This window comes from Polypterus senegalus, chromosome 12 (assembly GCF_016835505.1).
Source record: "Polypterus senegalus isolate Bchr_013 chromosome 12, ASM1683550v1, whole genome shotgun sequence".
NCBI lineage: Eukaryota > Metazoa > Chordata > Cladistia > Polypteriformes > Polypteridae > Polypterus > Polypterus senegalus.
Genome location: NC_053165.1, coordinates 108,918,794 through 108,935,052, shown reverse-complemented (window position 1 = coordinate 108,935,052; position 16,259 = coordinate 108,918,794). Strand labels below are relative to the sequence as shown.

At 36.3% G+C, this 16,259-nt stretch overlaps 1 protein-coding gene across 3 annotated transcripts in view; it reads left to right on the top strand.

Moving 5' to 3' along the window:
• morf4l1 (mortality factor 4 like 1) overlaps window positions 1–16,259 on the top strand; it is a 47,995-nt gene that overhangs the window by 22,141 nt on the left and 9,595 nt on the right. For 2 of the 3 annotated variants that reach the window (XM_039773230.1, XM_039773229.1), the window contains exons 6-10: window positions 10,570–10,595; window positions 11,143–11,231; window positions 11,475–11,576; window positions 13,753–13,841; window positions 14,346–14,518. In XM_039773230.1, coding sequence (XP_039629164.1) covers window positions 10,570–10,595; window positions 11,143–11,231; window positions 11,475–11,576; window positions 13,753–13,841; window positions 14,346–14,518 — 479 coding nt within the window. Of the gene's footprint in view, window positions 1–10,569; window positions 10,596–11,142; window positions 11,232–11,474; window positions 11,577–13,752; window positions 13,842–14,345; window positions 14,519–15,878; window positions 16,225–16,259 lie in introns of those variants that run through there. The other variant, XM_039773231.1, reaches the window with a different exon arrangement.

The following is a 16,259-nucleotide window of genomic DNA, read 5'->3' as shown; positions in this document are numbered from 1 at the left end:
GCTTTATAAAAATCTGACATTGTGTCAGTTTATCAAAACTTATTTTACAAGTAAACTTATTCGATTTAATTTCATTGATCCTGTTCTTGTGTATACACTAACATATGGGTGTTCAGTGACATTTGAATTTCAAAGATTCAGTAGTTTAAGTACAGATTGTCATTATTGATGAATTATATTTATTTTGTACATGCTGTGATGGACTTCTTAGGAATCTGAGAGTTAAACCATGGAACAAGTTTGTGTGCAACTTTGATCATACAATTTACCAAAACACATAATTGATTACAATATAAACAAATAGGTGACTTCCTTATCTTTAACCTTGTAACATTGATTGTTGCCTTGTGCCTGTGTTAGAGTTAGATACCTGCCCCATGAATTGAAGTAAGCCGGTTTAAAATTAATAAAGGGGTTTTATTAGTGTGTGGTTTATTTTGATTTTACTCATGTAATGTTGTATTTTGGTTTACATTGTACAACATTTGTCAGAAACTTGCAATTGTCAGCGAATGTGGAAATAAATATAATCTAATCACTTTACCCAGCCCAGTAATCATTTGGAGATGCCCAGTGTACACTGTGCCTAGTTGGGATAAGTATAGATCATTAAAGTATGTGATGAATTAATGCAGAGCTCTGTAGATGTGATGTTTATAAAAATGTGGCACAGATTACTAATTCCTTCTTACAGTTTCCTGTGTCGCCTTCCACCATGACCTTTTTTCCAAGCTTACATAAGAGATCCTTAAATTGTACATCTAGAGAAATAGTAGGAAAACCTGAGTGCTTATTAATTTCATGGACTTACAGTATGAAGTTGTGGGTTGCCAATTGCTGCTTTTCAAAGAACTGAAATCATTCTATGCTTCATTCATTTGCTACTCGTTCAAATTGCCGAGTTTTACAATAAAAAATAGCAGGAGTTTGTGCTGAAATAGCAGTGACTCACTTGGTTCCTCCAGTGCAGCTTGGTTCAATTTTGTGAGTTGTGCAAAGTGTTTCTCCTTATTGCAAACCACTGATTGTCCTGTAAAATGGCATGTTATGCTGTACTTTTTCTTATCTAAATATTTTTAGGATTCACCTTTTGACATTTCCTTGTCCTCTGTGGGTTCCATGTGCTATATTGCTATTGAGAAAGAAGACTAGTTATTAATTCACTGACAAACTGAGTGAAATCTGCATTAACATAGAAGTTATTGGATTAGCTATAATTTTTCTCAGTTTGTTATTCACCTCAACCATATCAGAAATAGCTAGCTTCTGGTCTCTCTTTTGTGTTTGTGTATACTAACCCATTGACCACTGTTTAGAAGGAAATGTAACACATAAAGACATAGTCTTAATATAATGAAATCAATTTACTATTTTGCTGATTTTTGTTTGTCTAGAAACAGTTTTGACCCATTGATGCAATAAGCAAATTAGGTGGTTTCTTGTTTTACAATAAATACATATTGTTTGGGCAATAAAATAATATACTAATGTTTAACCATGGAAAAACTCTGTCTTGGCTTTCTCAAGAATAAAACTTCGATAGAATCTTTAAATCCTGACCCACATTGCCCACATAGAGATTATTGTGGGGACCACTCAGTAATATTATCTGCCCACTTATCCACAGGTACTGACTCCAGATGGGGAGCAAAGACATTGCAGCATCCAGTCTTGAATAAGCTGGAATTAGTTAATTAAATCAGTGTGAATTTTTGAATGGGGCATACTGCAACCGAGTTGACAGAAATCTATATAAGTTTATCTTGTCTTGGTTTGCTGTTTCAGTCTAGCACACTTGTTAAAATTCACTGTCACCATTTTATGAAATGTTCTTACTTGAGCACTCTTAACTTTTCCATAGTAGTCTGTCTGTTTGGGGTTGTTATTTTTTTAAACATTGTAGTATGGACGTCCTCTAAAAGGTTGTCACTTCATTATTTACAGTTACCATGGGTGGGGAAACCCCTACTTCCATATTTTATCTTACTTTCATTTTATTCCATATATAATGTTCAGAGAGTAAAATAACTTGTACATGTCGGGGAGAGCTTTGTTCATAAATCCACAGTATGTCACAATGTCCACCATTACTTTCTCTGTAAATTTAGGCAGGTTGGAGGAGGAGTATCCCCGTGACCCTGTAGTTAGGATCTAGCGGGTCAGATGATGGAAGGAGGAGTATATCACAGTTTAATGCAGAATATGCTCACTTTCATAAACACAGTGAGTTTTCCTTATAACCTGAGGTTATAGAAGATGTATACAAAAACAAGTGACACAAAGCAAATAGGATATTAATCTAAGATGACTTATCTCCTTAGCCTTACCCTGTTAGGAGGGGTACAGTCTTATGAATTATTTTCCTTTATTAAATGTTCACCAAAGAAGCACTTAGCAAATATTTATTCTAATGTTACAACATTTCTGATCTAGTAACTGGTAAAATGTAAATTATGTCTCCAAACCCCCTCCACCAACCCCCCCAACCACCGCCAACACCATGTATATGCTTTTTAAAATGCATCTTATGCCTCTAAGCTTGTGTGTTGTCACAGATAGCCTAAAGTAGTAATGCTTTGCTGGAGCCAGCATTTGCACATTTTAAGAGAAGGAACCTTGATTTAGGAATTAGTTTCCCTATTAAATTTGATAAATAAAAACTTAGAAAATCTAAAGATTTGTCTGACATTCATCTGTGACTACTGTCAGCTAAAGTAACTCCAATAACCAGAAATGCACTAGAACATGCACTTTTTCTTCTTTGGCCAAATACACAAACGTCATTAAACTGCACAATAAAAATGAATTAAACATTATCATCACTCACTGTAAATCTGAATACAAGCATGAAGCCTGAAATGATTTTCCTGTATTTTATAAATACTTTAGTCTTTCACGTGCTGTTAAGTAAATAACATTCATCTCCTTTTTACATCCTCTGCCTGAACCCCATTGATTTGCGGTATTAACATTAGCTACTGCTTCACTTGATCACACTGTTTCAACTTATCTGTAGCATATACCTGGATAACCAGTAAAATGACACTCCATTTAATACATTTCTGTTACAGTATTGCATGCAGTACATTCTTTTCTGCCTGGCTGTGTCACTGAACCCTGCAAAGGACCTGGTACATATGCTTCTTGCCTTACACCAAGTGCCTCTGGAATATTAATCACTCAAGTATTATTGATACAGTAAAATAAGGGTTACATTAAGTTACTTGTTACTTTAAAAAATAATCTGACTATATAACGCATGTAACTTTTAATGTGGTGCCTCGAACATTGCTCTCAAGATCGTACTGTTGAGCTTAGTATTGTACATTCTGCATTTAAACATAAATGTAACCACTTCTGAAATATTGAGATAGATTATTTCAACAAATAAAAAGTATAATATGATTGCTCAATCATTTGCCTCAGGAAATTTATTCTGTGGACATTGCCACCTGTGGCTGTCAAAAGCGAGTGCAGAACCAACACGTGCGCAGTGGAACGACATGCACAAATTACAAAATCCTTTACCCAGTTAAGGATTTACATTGTCGCATAACCAGGTTACTTGCAGAGAAATGTATATGTGAGGGTCAACTCAAGTTGGATGGTTGGGAGACAAAGTCAGAGAGGCGAGATTGCGTTGGTGTGGACATGTGCAGAGGAGAGATGCTGGGTATATTGGGAGAAGGATATTAAGGATAGAGCTGCCAGGCAAGAGGAAAAGAGGAAGGCCTAAGAGAAGGTTTATAGATGTGGAGAGAGAGGACATGCAGGTGATGGGTGTAACAGAACAAGATGCGAAAGATATGGAAGAAGATGATCTGCTGTGGCAACCCCTAACAGGAGCAGCCAAAAGCAGAAGAAGTTAACCTGGTTTCTCAGAGACCAATAGCATGGTTTCTCTTACTGGAAGAAGGGTTCATTTTGCATTTTAGAAACCAGGTTTCTTTAAATAACTGGATTATTAATGTGCATGTATGCACACTCATTAAAAGATTGGCCAGATATCTGTGCAAGTATGCTCCAAAAAGTATTGATGCTCCTTGTTTCCTGGTTTGTGGCCATTGATACTGGGATTAACTGTGGCCCTCCATTAATTGTTACGCAGGTTAGAAAAATGACTGAATAGTAGTATGCATATTTTTACACTTGCACTTGCTTAACTCCACCATTGAACAGCCACAAGCAAATTAACTACTTGAACTAAAGATCAACTTCTGTTACCTGGGTAAATGCTGTTTTTGTCTGTAGATGCTGTGCCAGTACCACGGAGTGAAAGGTTCACACATTGAACACTTCAAAAAAAAAAAAAAAATAAATATATATATATATATATATATATAATATATATATATATATATAAAATATAAATAAAATTAAGGCCAAAAAGTTCTGTCTTGGTCTCATCAGACCAGAGAATCTTATTTCTCACCATCTCGGAGTCCTTCAGGTGTCTTTTAGCAAACTACAAGATAGAACTTTTTGGCCTTAATTCTAAGCGGTATGTGTGGAGACAACCAGGCACTGCTCATCACTTGTCCAATACAGTCCCCACAGTGAAGCGTGGGGGTGTTTTTTAGCTGCAGGGACAGGACGACTGGTTGCAATCAAGGGAAAGATGAATGAGGCCAAGTACAGGGATATTCTGGACAAAAACCTTCTCCAGAGTGCCAAGGACCTCAGACTGGGCCGAAGGTTTACCTTCCAACAAGACAATGACCCTAAGCACACAGCTAAAATAATGAAGGAGTGGCTTCACAACAACTCTCTGACTGTTCTTGAATGGCCCAACCAGAGCCCTGACTTAAACCCAATTAAGCATCTCTGGAGAGACCTAAAAATGGCTGTCCACCAACGTTTACCATCCAACCTGACAGAACTGGAGAGGATCTGCAAGGAGGAATGGCAGAGGATCCCCAGATCCAGGTGTGAAAAACTTGTTGCATCTTTCCCAAGAAGATTCATGGCTGTATTGGCTCAAAAGGGTGCTTCTACTAAATACTGAGCAAAGGGTCTGAATACTTAGGACCATGTGATATTTCAGTTTTTCTTTTTTAATAAATCTGCAACAATTTCAAAAATTCTTTTTTTTTTGTCTGTCAATATGGGGTGCTTTGTGTACATTAATGAGGAAAAAAATTAATTGAAATGATTTTAGCAAATGGCAGCAATATAACAAAGAGTGAAAAATTGAAGGGGGTCTGAATACTTGTATAATACAATGCATCCGGAAAGTATTCACAGCGCATCACTATTTCCACATTTTATGTTACAGCCGTATTCCAAAATGGATTAAATTCATTTTTTTTCATCAGAATTCTACACACAACACCCCATAATGACAACATGAAAAAAGTTTACTTGAATTGCAAATGTATTAAAAATAAAAAAACTGAGAAATCACATGTACATAAGTATTCACAGCCTTTGCTCAGTACTTTGTCGATGCACCTTTGGCAGCAGTTACAGCCTCAAGTCTTTTGGAATATGATGCCACAAGCTTGGCACACCTATCCTTGGCCAGTTTCGCCCATTCCTCTTTGCAGCACCTCTCAAGCTCCATCAGGTTGGATGGGAAGTGTTGGTGCACAGCCATTTTAAGATCTCTCCAGAGATGTTCAATCGGATTCAAGTCTGGGCTCTGGCTGGGCCACTCAAGGACTTTCACAGAGTTGTCCTAAAGCCACTCCTTTGATATCTTGGCTGTGTGCTTAGGGTCGTTGTCTTGCTGAAAGATGAACCGTTGCCCCAGTCTGAGGTCTAGAGCGCTCTGGAGCAGGTTTTCATCCAGGATGTCTCTGTACATTGCTGCAGTCATCTTTCCCTTTATCCTGACTAGTCTCCCAGTTCCTGTCGCTGAAAAACATCCCCACAGCATGATGCTGCCACCGCCATGCTTCACTGTTGTAGGGATGGCATTGGCCTGGTGATGAGTGGTGCCTGGTTTCCTCCAAACGTGAAGCCTGGCATTCACACCAAAGAGTTCAATCTTTGTCTCATCAGACCAGAGAATTTTGTTTCTCATGGTCTGAGAGTCCTTCAGGTGCCTTTTGGCAAACTCCAGGAGGGCTGCCATATGCCTTTTACTAAGGAGTGGCTTCCGTCTGGCCACTCTACCATACAGGCCTGATTGGTGGATTGCCGCAGAGATGGTTTGTCCTTCTGGAAGGTTCTCCTCTCTCCACAGAGGACCTCTGGAGCTCTGACAGAGTGACCATCGGGTTCTTGGTCACCTCCCTGACTAAGGCCCTGTTCCCCCCGATCGCTTAGTTTAGATGGCCGGCCAGCTCTAGGAAGGGTCCTGGTGGTTTCGAACTTCTTCCACTTACGGAAGATGGAGGCCACTGTGCTCATTGGGACCTTCAAAGCAGCAGAAATTTTTCTGTAACCTTCCCCAGATTTGTGCCTCGAGACAATCCTGTCTCCGGGGTCTACAGACAATTCCTTTGACTTCATGCTTGGTTTGTGCTCCGACATGAACTGTCAACTGTGGGACCTTATATAGACAGGTGTGTGCCTTTCCAAATCATGTCCAATCAACTGAATTTACCACAGGTGGACTCCAATGAAGCTGCAGAAACGTCTCAAGGATGATCAGGGGAAACAGGATGCACCCAAGCTCAATTTTGAGCATCATGGCAAAGGCTGTGAATACTTATGTACATGTGCTTTCTCAATTTTTTTATTTTTAATAAATTTGCAAAAACCTCAAGTAAACTTTTTTCACGTTGTCATTATGGGGTGTTGTGTTTAGAATTCTGAGGAAAAAAATGAATTTAATCCATTTTGGAATAAGGCTGTAACATAACAAAATGTGGAAAAAGTGATGCACTGTGAATACTTTTCGGATGCACTGTATATATACCTTTTGCTCTCACTGAAATGTAATTTATGATAAATTTATTATACCATACAAAAATCAATATAGGCATGTGTGTTTCATGTGCTGGGTTTTTGAATATTCTGTATTCCCAGGTGTTGTGTGTGGTGTTTTTTTTTTTTTCCTTTGCTTTGCATTGGTGCCATGCAATTTCTGATTTGCAGATTTGCCAAGTAACAGTGCCATTACCCAAGTATCCCAGACATATGTCCTTTGGCAATTGCTATACCAACCAACAGTTGCATGAATTAAATGAGAGTGATTTAAATTGTGTGTAAACAATAAAAGGAATAGCATATTGGTCTTGTATAGTAAACAGGATTTTTTTTTCATTTATAAGTTTTGGTTGAAAAACTAGTATTTCTAGACTATCTATGACTTTGGGATGCAGTATATCAGGGTACCATGTTGCCAGCTATGCTGAAAACACAATCTGACTGGGACGTTGGCAGAGATGCACAGGAACTTTATGGCCAGTAGACTCACTCAAGTAAAAGATGATTTGTGGAGGCTACACTGGGGTGGACGATTAGGTATTCTTCAGAAGGATGAGTCTTTCAATTAAAATTTGGAATGATCCATCCAGGAATTTATTTTATTATTTTTTTTTTTTTGCTTAAGCAAACAAATGAAAATAAATTTATATCCTTTTCATCCTTAGCTGTCCTTTATATCCTTTCATCCTTTTCATCCTTAATGTTTCCTTTAAATAACCTGACATAGTGGTGAAATACAGGTATATAATTCCATTATTCAGAAATATTAAAATATATAGAGAGATACATATAAATAATTACATTTATTTTTAAATGTTATGCTGCCAGCTCTTGCTGTATGTACATGTGAACTGAAGTTGAGGCCTGTCTTCTCACAGAAGTTGACTTAATTCTTTATAACCTGGGGTATAGTGGTTTAAAATAATTCAAGAATCTTTTGTCTTACTTGATGAAATAATAATAATTCATTACATTTATATAGCGCTTTTCTCAGTACTCGAAGCGCTATCCACACAGGGAGGAACCGGGAAGTGAACCCACAATATTCCACAGTCTCCTTACTGCAAAGCAGCAGCAGCACTACTACTGCACCACCTGTGAGGATATAAACCTTAAATGTTGTTTTTAAACTACAGCTTGCAATTTTGGGTGGACTCCGTGTCACACCTCATTCAATGAGAATGAAGACCGCAGCAAAAATGTGAAGCTGTATGTAGATTAGAGAGAAGTGTACATTGCCAAAGGAAGTGAAAAATAAGTTCCCATAAAGTTGAAGAAGCTGTCAAAATTACAAATGCTCTTCTGAAGGATCCAAGTCTGTTCCTGCCGTGTTTGGGTTGTTCCACTTCTGTTTAATGCTATTGTTTAATTTTAGTAAATAACAATTAATCTGTTTACGTAGTTCCATATTTATGTATTTATTTTCTACTTAAATAGTTTTTGTTGTGAATATTATAAACTTTAATCAGAACTTTGGTAATTTAAATTCAGAGTACCATTACTTGGTTTCTTTTTTAAAATAATTCTATCAAAACTCTATTGGTCTTTTTCATTACCATCTTAGTATCATAACTCTAGCAGAACCAGGTGGTAACTAAATCTGGCTGAATTGATGATGGGAATTTTTATTTTAGATTTATTTTAATTAAGGTTTATTTTGAGCAATTTTATGATACATGTTCAGTATTTCCAAAGCAAGAATTTATTTGTATTTCACCGATCAGCCACCACATTTAAACCATTGAAAGGTGAAGTGAATAATATTGATTATCTCGTTATAATGAAACCTGTCAAGGAGTAGGATATATTAGGCAGCAAGTGAACAGTCAGCTCTTAAAAGTCATGTGTTTGAAGCCGGAAAAAACGGACAAGCATAAGGATCTGAGCGACTTTAAAATCGGTCAAATTGTGATGGCTAGATGACTTAGTCAGAGTATCTCCAAAACTGCAAATATTGTGTGATGTTTCCCTTAAGCAGGTGCTAGTACCTACCAAAAGTGGCCTAAGGAAGGGCAACCAGTGAACCGGCAACAGGGTCATGGGCACCCAAGGCTTCGTAATGTATATGGAGAGCAAAGGCAGCACAAATTCCTGAAAAATGTAATGCTGGCCATGAGAGAGGTTTTAGAACACAGTGTGTCACAGCTTTCTGCAGACAGGTCAGAGTGCCAATGCTGACTCCTGTCGATCATCAACTATACCTGCAGTGAGCACTGTGGCTTGGTCTAATGAATTGCATTTTCTCTTTGATCATGAGGACAGTAGGGTGTGAGTGTCATTTACTTGGGGAATAGATTACAGCAGGATGTACAATGGGAAGAAGACAAGCTGGCAGAGGCATTGTGATGCTTTGGGCAAGTGTTCTTCTGGTAAACCTTGAGTTGTCCTGGAAATCACGTGGATGTTACTTTGACATGTACCACCTACCTAAAGATTGCTGCAGACCACATGCACCCTGTCATGGCAACAGTATTCCCTGATCGCAGTCTCTTTCAGTCAGATAATGTGCCCTACCACACTGGATACATTGTGTAGGAAAGTTTTGAGGAACATGACAGAGTTCAAGGTGTCAGTTTAATCCTCAAATTCAATAGGTCTTAATCCAGTAAAGCATCCATGGGATGTACTGGTAAAACAAGTCTAATTCATGGAGGCCCCACCTTGTAACTTACAGGACTTAAAGGATCTGCTGCTAAGTCTTGGTGCCACATACCACAGGATGTCTTCGAAGTTCTTTTGTAGTCCATGCCTCAGCGGGTTAGAGCTATTTTTGCAGAACAAGGGTGACCAGTTCCTGATTGGTGTGTGTGTTTGTATGATATATAAACTGTACTCAATTGTAATACCTACATTTGTTAATAAATATTAAGCTATTAGTGTAATACTGTCTTTACCATGGCAACCTCAATTCTAATTTTTGTTTTAACTTCACACCATGGTGTGCACTGTGATTTTTCATTCTTTGTATCTATTATTCTAGAGGTAGCTAGGAATCCTGTTAAGCGTTTTGCTTTTTGACATTGTAGAACTATGAATGTTTTTTTTTTTTTTTGACTAAACAAATTTAAAATACCACATACTGTAGAGTGGTATAGTATATAACAATGAAATATAAAACATGATGGTGATGGGATATGTTTATGGATGATGGGTTTAGGCTTATTCAAAATGTATAACACAACATTCTCAGGCCTGCTTTATCCAGTTTAGGGTCATAGGGGGACAGGGCCAATCCCAGCTGCATTAGGTGCAAGGTAAGAACCAAAGCTAGACAGGTTGCAGGCTCATTTCATGGCCTGCTCTTGCATTTTCTGTCTTTGACATGGCTTATCTAGCAATTTTAAATTGGCTCAAATATAAATATTTGTGGCATGTTCAAAGAAAAACAGAAGAAAAATCTATTCAAATACTTGCAACATTCAGGCTCCACCAGGATGACAACACAGCATGGGATTTTAGCCCATGATGCTGAAACTGTGACAAGACCGCACTAACCACTTCAGTGTTTTAATAAAGTATTGAATTATATTGTGGATGATTTTGTCTAAGTTTACTTTAATGTTGGGTGTGAATATTAGTCAAACAAAGTTTAATTTTATGCTTGTTTACATTTAACTTGTTATTGCTTGCTTCAGAACTAATTAATAAAGTGTAAACTCTAATTTTGAAAATTAATATTTTTTTCTACTTTAGGAAAACAAAAAAGAACAAGCAGAAAAGTAAGTTTTGTTTTGTTGTTATATTCTATATAATATGAAGTGACAGCCTTGTGCTTACCTAGTGATCTGTGAGGAAAATTGTAATGGGTTTATTATCACCTGGGGAAATTGATCTAGATTAGTTTAATTTTTCCAAAATGGTATTGTTGTGTTTTTTTTTTTTGTTTTTTTTTTTTTTGTTAGTTTTGTTATACTATTCCAGTTTTGGTCATTTCTCTTTTTATAGCAAGTGAAAATCCACATGTGCAGAAATATGTAATGCAATGTTTAAGTTTGTAGCTTACAGTGGTTGTCTTAACTTCTAGGGCAGAGACTCATTGAAACAAGCAATCTGACCAGGGTTACCCAGACTTCCATGTAACCGTATTGTCTTACTAGTAATAAATATAGATTGTATATTTTATTTTTGTAAAATTATAGTGATATATGAGGAAAACGGTTGACTAGCTTCTGAAGTTCAAGTGCACAATCCATTTTGATGCAGTATGTTTTTAGGTTAATTTTGTACTTCACTAAAGTGTTCTGGCATTTCTTACTTTCTATGAAGCTCCAGGAGCAGGTGAGGGGACTAGCAACAGTGAGATGCCTCAACCTCCGAGGAAGAAGAGAGCACGAGTTGACCCCACTGTAGAAAGTGTAGGTTTTCTGTTTGCCCTATTCTATATTTTGTAAGGTGCAGTATGATCAAAATCCTTAAAACATGAAATTTCATTAACTACAGAACAAATTGTATGTATATGTCTGCATATGGTTCTTTGTAATATTTTCCCAAGTTAGAGTGCTCTCTTGTGCCTATTGCTTTGAGTTATGACCGACAAAGTTTTCTACTGCTGTTGCAATGAGCAGCAAATTTTTCTATTTCATTTTTTTTCTTTATAGGAGGAAACGTTTATGAACAGAGTGGAAGTTAAAGTAAAGATTCCAGAAGAATTAAAGCCTTGGCTTGTTGATGACTGGGACTTGATTACCAGGCAGAAACAGGTAGGAGTTAGTATGGTGACATAAAACAGAATTAATTTTAAAATTGAAACCATAAACATTAATGTGTGATGTAAACTTGCACATTGTCAGATTTAGATGATGGGCATGTGTTTCTCCACATGAACAGTTACAATAAAAGCATAGTTTAAAAATATATTTACAATGGAACTGATTTGTTGGTTTTATATATTGGCTGTATTAACCATTGTACATCATGGACTTAATGTGTCACTTTTTAATGCTCACAGTAAATATTTGTTTGATTAAATCATCAAACCAGTCAGCAAATAAAGTGTGAACAATAACATAAACTGTATTCACACCAGTACTCTTTCTGAACTGTATGTTGCAATTTTGACCTTTAATTAGTTTTGAGTTTGAGGTGTAAAAGTGAATATTGCTGTGTAAAAGTGCACTCTGAAAGGAGCAGAATAAACTAGATTTCTTTATTATTGGTACGAGTAACTTTAAATCTTCATTAATGGTACATCATGGAACTTGGTCATCTTTGTACTGGCTACAGTATGGATAATTGTGCACACTTCTGTTTTTCCACCTTATGTCTCTTCAGGTTTTTTTTTTTGGTGTATTAAGGATGTACAGTAATTACATGGCTTAATGAATCCCCTCACTACAATGTTTTGATATAACAATAAAACATAACTATTGCTAAACTCATGCAGCATAGGTCAAATGTACTGTACACGTAGTGTGTTTTGTGCATAAAACAGCACAATGAACTGCACCCTTATAGTTCATTGTATGTGTTGAAATATTTATTTTTTGACAATATTTCACAGAACATAATAAAGTTGATCAGGTTAGTTTCATATTTATCTTAAGTAATGACTATTAATTAGTTAGATAATTAGTAATTATTCTGAGAGGCTAGCATGCCCTCTTTATAACTTGATGGAGTTTATTCATATGATATATTCCTACTCCTAATATATGCCTTGAGCATGGGAAAGGCGCCATATAAATAAAATGTAGTAGTATTATTACTCTCATTTCACTATATAAATACATTACCAAAATGTTTAATTGATTTGATTGAGATCAGTAATCCCTCTTTTTTCCATGTTTTCAGTATTTTTTTTTTTCTAGTTACAAATTCTCTTAAATTAAGTTTTAGTTTGTTGTCTCAGTTATACAGCTTTTTGGTACAGGATTATCAACCGCATCGCTAATGTATGAGATATGCCAACTCTTAAAATAAAAATTGCAAAGCAATTTATTACTACATGTATTACAAAAATACATTCCAATAGATGGTGTATTAACATGAATGTGGAATAGTCTCAGCTGAGTGTTACTGTTAAATGGATAGAAATAAACTTGTATAGATGTTCTAATGCTTCCACTTGAGCAACATTTAAGACCATTTCAGGAAAAATAAAATAAAGGTGATTTCCAGATTTCAACAAGCTAATCTAGAGAAATGCCAGTAGTACCTAAATATAGCCAACTTGGCATTCCAGATGAAAGGGAAATGCTAAAATAAAGCCAAGTTGAGTAATTTGCAAATAGCGATGTCTACTACAAAGGATAAATGGATAGTGAGGAGTGACTTCTGGTAGCCGCATAGTTTATATATTGGTCTCCCAGGGTTTCCTGGGTGGAGAGGAAGTCCTTCATCTTCCAACTGAAGTCCCTCTGACCTGCAGACACAAAATAAAACTGTGTTAGAAACAGGGTGGAATTGCAAACGGAAACTGTGTTAAATAGTGTGGAATTGCATACTTTATCAGAGCAATAAGATGTCCCCTAAGTCAGGGCCGTCTTAACGCACGGGCATGCTGGGCAGTTGCCCGGGGGCCCCATGCTAATCTATGTATGTTGTGACTTGCTGAGTGGTGGTGTAGGTAGTGGCCCCTGCCCTAACTGTGTATACTTGTCAAATATATAGATCTGTTCAGATGTAGCATTGCACAACTCCCTTAGAATTATAAGCACTAAAGGACGAAGCACCACATTATGATAGACTTGGCATAGTTACACATTCTTCTTTTCTAATACAAGATTACTCCTGTTTTGTCAAGAAAGTGTAATAAAAGTTGTCAATGTTAAATTGTATTCCAAGCCACCCTTAATTTCTTCCTTTCTCTGGCAACATGGTCTTTCGCTATTACTTATAATGCTAAATCATTTACTTGAATTTCATTTGTTATTTCAGTTGTTTCATCTTCCTGCCAAAAAAAATGTTGATACCATCTTGGAAGATTATGGAAACTATAAGAAGTCTAGAGGAAATTCTGATAATAAGTGAGTGTGTTTATGGAGGAAAAAAATTACATTGTACAGTAACTTTTATACAAATGAAATGTCTCCCTGTTTTGCAGTTAAGTAGAAAAGGCTGACTTAACACTTCTGTTTCTCTAAATACTTAACTCTCTCTTGTTTTCTTGCCATGGCATGAAGGTTACAGCTCCAATTGCCCTTTTATGTAAGCTAGTTAAAACTTATTTGTTGAATGTTTAATATGGGACAAGTTTATATTAAATTTTTGAATTATTTACAGTTTTAATTGTTTTTTTTTTATTATACCTTTAATTGGATTAGGCAGGTCTTGCAGTAAGTGGTTAGAATTTTAAATTTAACACGTGATCCTAACAGTTTCCTTTTGGCTTCATTCATTAACCTTTTCATATAGGTAGAAATTAACATTTAAGCTCTTTATGTCCCAGAAAGCATAAGGAACTGTCTGAAAGAACTTCTTAAGCCAAATTAAATGTCCTGCAATTAGTTTGTTTCTTTCTTTTAAAACAGGGAGTATGCTGTTAATGAAGTTGTAGCTGGAATTCGTGAGTACTTCAATGTAATGCTGGGAACACAATTATTATATAAATTTGAGAGGCCACAATATGCAGAGATTTTGGCAGATCACCCAGATGCACCAATGTCACAGATTTATGGTGCACCACACCTCCTACGATTATTTGGTAAGAAATGTACTAAAGTCAGTATTACTAAAGTGTAGTTAAGTTCTCAACTGCATTACAGCCTTGTATTTTAGTGTGACTGGATTGCTTGATTGCACTCTGTTTCTTAGTGTGCCACTGCTCATTAGTAGTACTTCTTTTACCCACTAAATATTAGACCAAGAATTGTTGATATACTCTTCTTTTACAAATGAGCCATTAGGTTATTTTTACCAAACAAAGAAAAACTATCCATTATATTTCTTTTCTATTCATTAACTTCCTAGAGGTTATTCCAGTGGTATCCCTGCAAGTGGTATACTTGCTGTCATGTTTGAAAGTCATTGAACTCTTTAGGATCTTTATTCTAGATGGCAATTAATAAACTTTGCATACAAAGGTATTTGAACTTGAAGAATATTAGACTGTTATATTTTAACAAAACAATGATAATTTTGTTGGCAAAATTTAAACCTTTTCAGTCAATAACATGGGTGTAACTTCATGTTACCTTCTGTAGCCAACTATTCTGTCTTAGATTTATTTTAATTTTTTTTTAAACTAAACTTTTCAAGCTCTGTGAGGTCTGACGGACTACTTACTTGAGGAGCTGTCCAGGTCTTGCCAATGCATTTCAGTAGGATTCAGGTTAGGACTTTGGGTTAATCATACCAGAACATAGAACTTTTTCTTCCCATGGTTTTCTTTAGTGAATTTGAATGTTTAGGATCATTGTCTCGTTGAAATCTTTACTCTGTCCAGGGTTAGTCTTGAGACTTGTGGCCTGATAAACCTCTCTGGAATCCTCAAGTATGTTTTAAGAATTCATGATTTCTTCAACAATGTTGGGTTGTCCAGTGCCAGAGTAAGAGTAGACAGCAGCCCTATACAAGGGCACTCCCACCACCATATCTGACAATAGGGATACATTTCTGTTGGTGATAGGTTGTTTTGTCTCATTGCCAAACATGGGCACCCTTGTTTTGTTCAAACAGTTGTTCTTTTGGTCTCTGTTGAAAGAGAAAGGACTTCAGAGCTCACCTGGTTTTTCCAGTTGGTCATGGTCAGCTTTGTTCTTTTTTTGACAAAAGGGGCATTGCCCTTGGGGAACTCTCTTGGTGCCTATGAATGTCTAGGCAGGTGGTTCAGATTATTGGGTGGTCAGCCCACTAAATCCAAATACAGGGGAAGCCCTGCCATGTGTGTTTTTCTGCATGGATGTTTTCTTTTAATATGTTTAAATTGGTGAATTATACTTTAATTCAATTAGGAAGAGACAAGTTCTGATTAAATGTATTTTGTCAAAGTAGGTAAAATCTTGAAAGCTACTCATAGTTTGTGTATTTTACAACATAAAAAACCTGATTTCAGTACTTTACAGTTTTAGATTACAAATGCATCACAGAAAACCTTAAAACACCCCCCTTTTAGCAACGAAAGGATAATCCATCTGGCTGCTAGCTGTGTACATGGCAGTATTTTTTGAAAACGGACTGTTTTGTTTTTTGTGACTTTGTGATGAAAATCTCTACTGGTAAGCATTGAGTTTTAGCTGGTTCAGAAATTCTGGGAAATGTGCTGTACTGAGGGCAGTAGCAAAAGATTTTTTTATGTTAACATGGGCCAGTTTTAATACTGTTACTGTATTTATTTGTTTTGCAGATGTAAAACATTATAATTAATATATTTTTTTACTGCATGGTACAAGCATTTATACTTGAATGGTGGTTTGCAGATTTGTGAAATAATGCATTTTGTACTT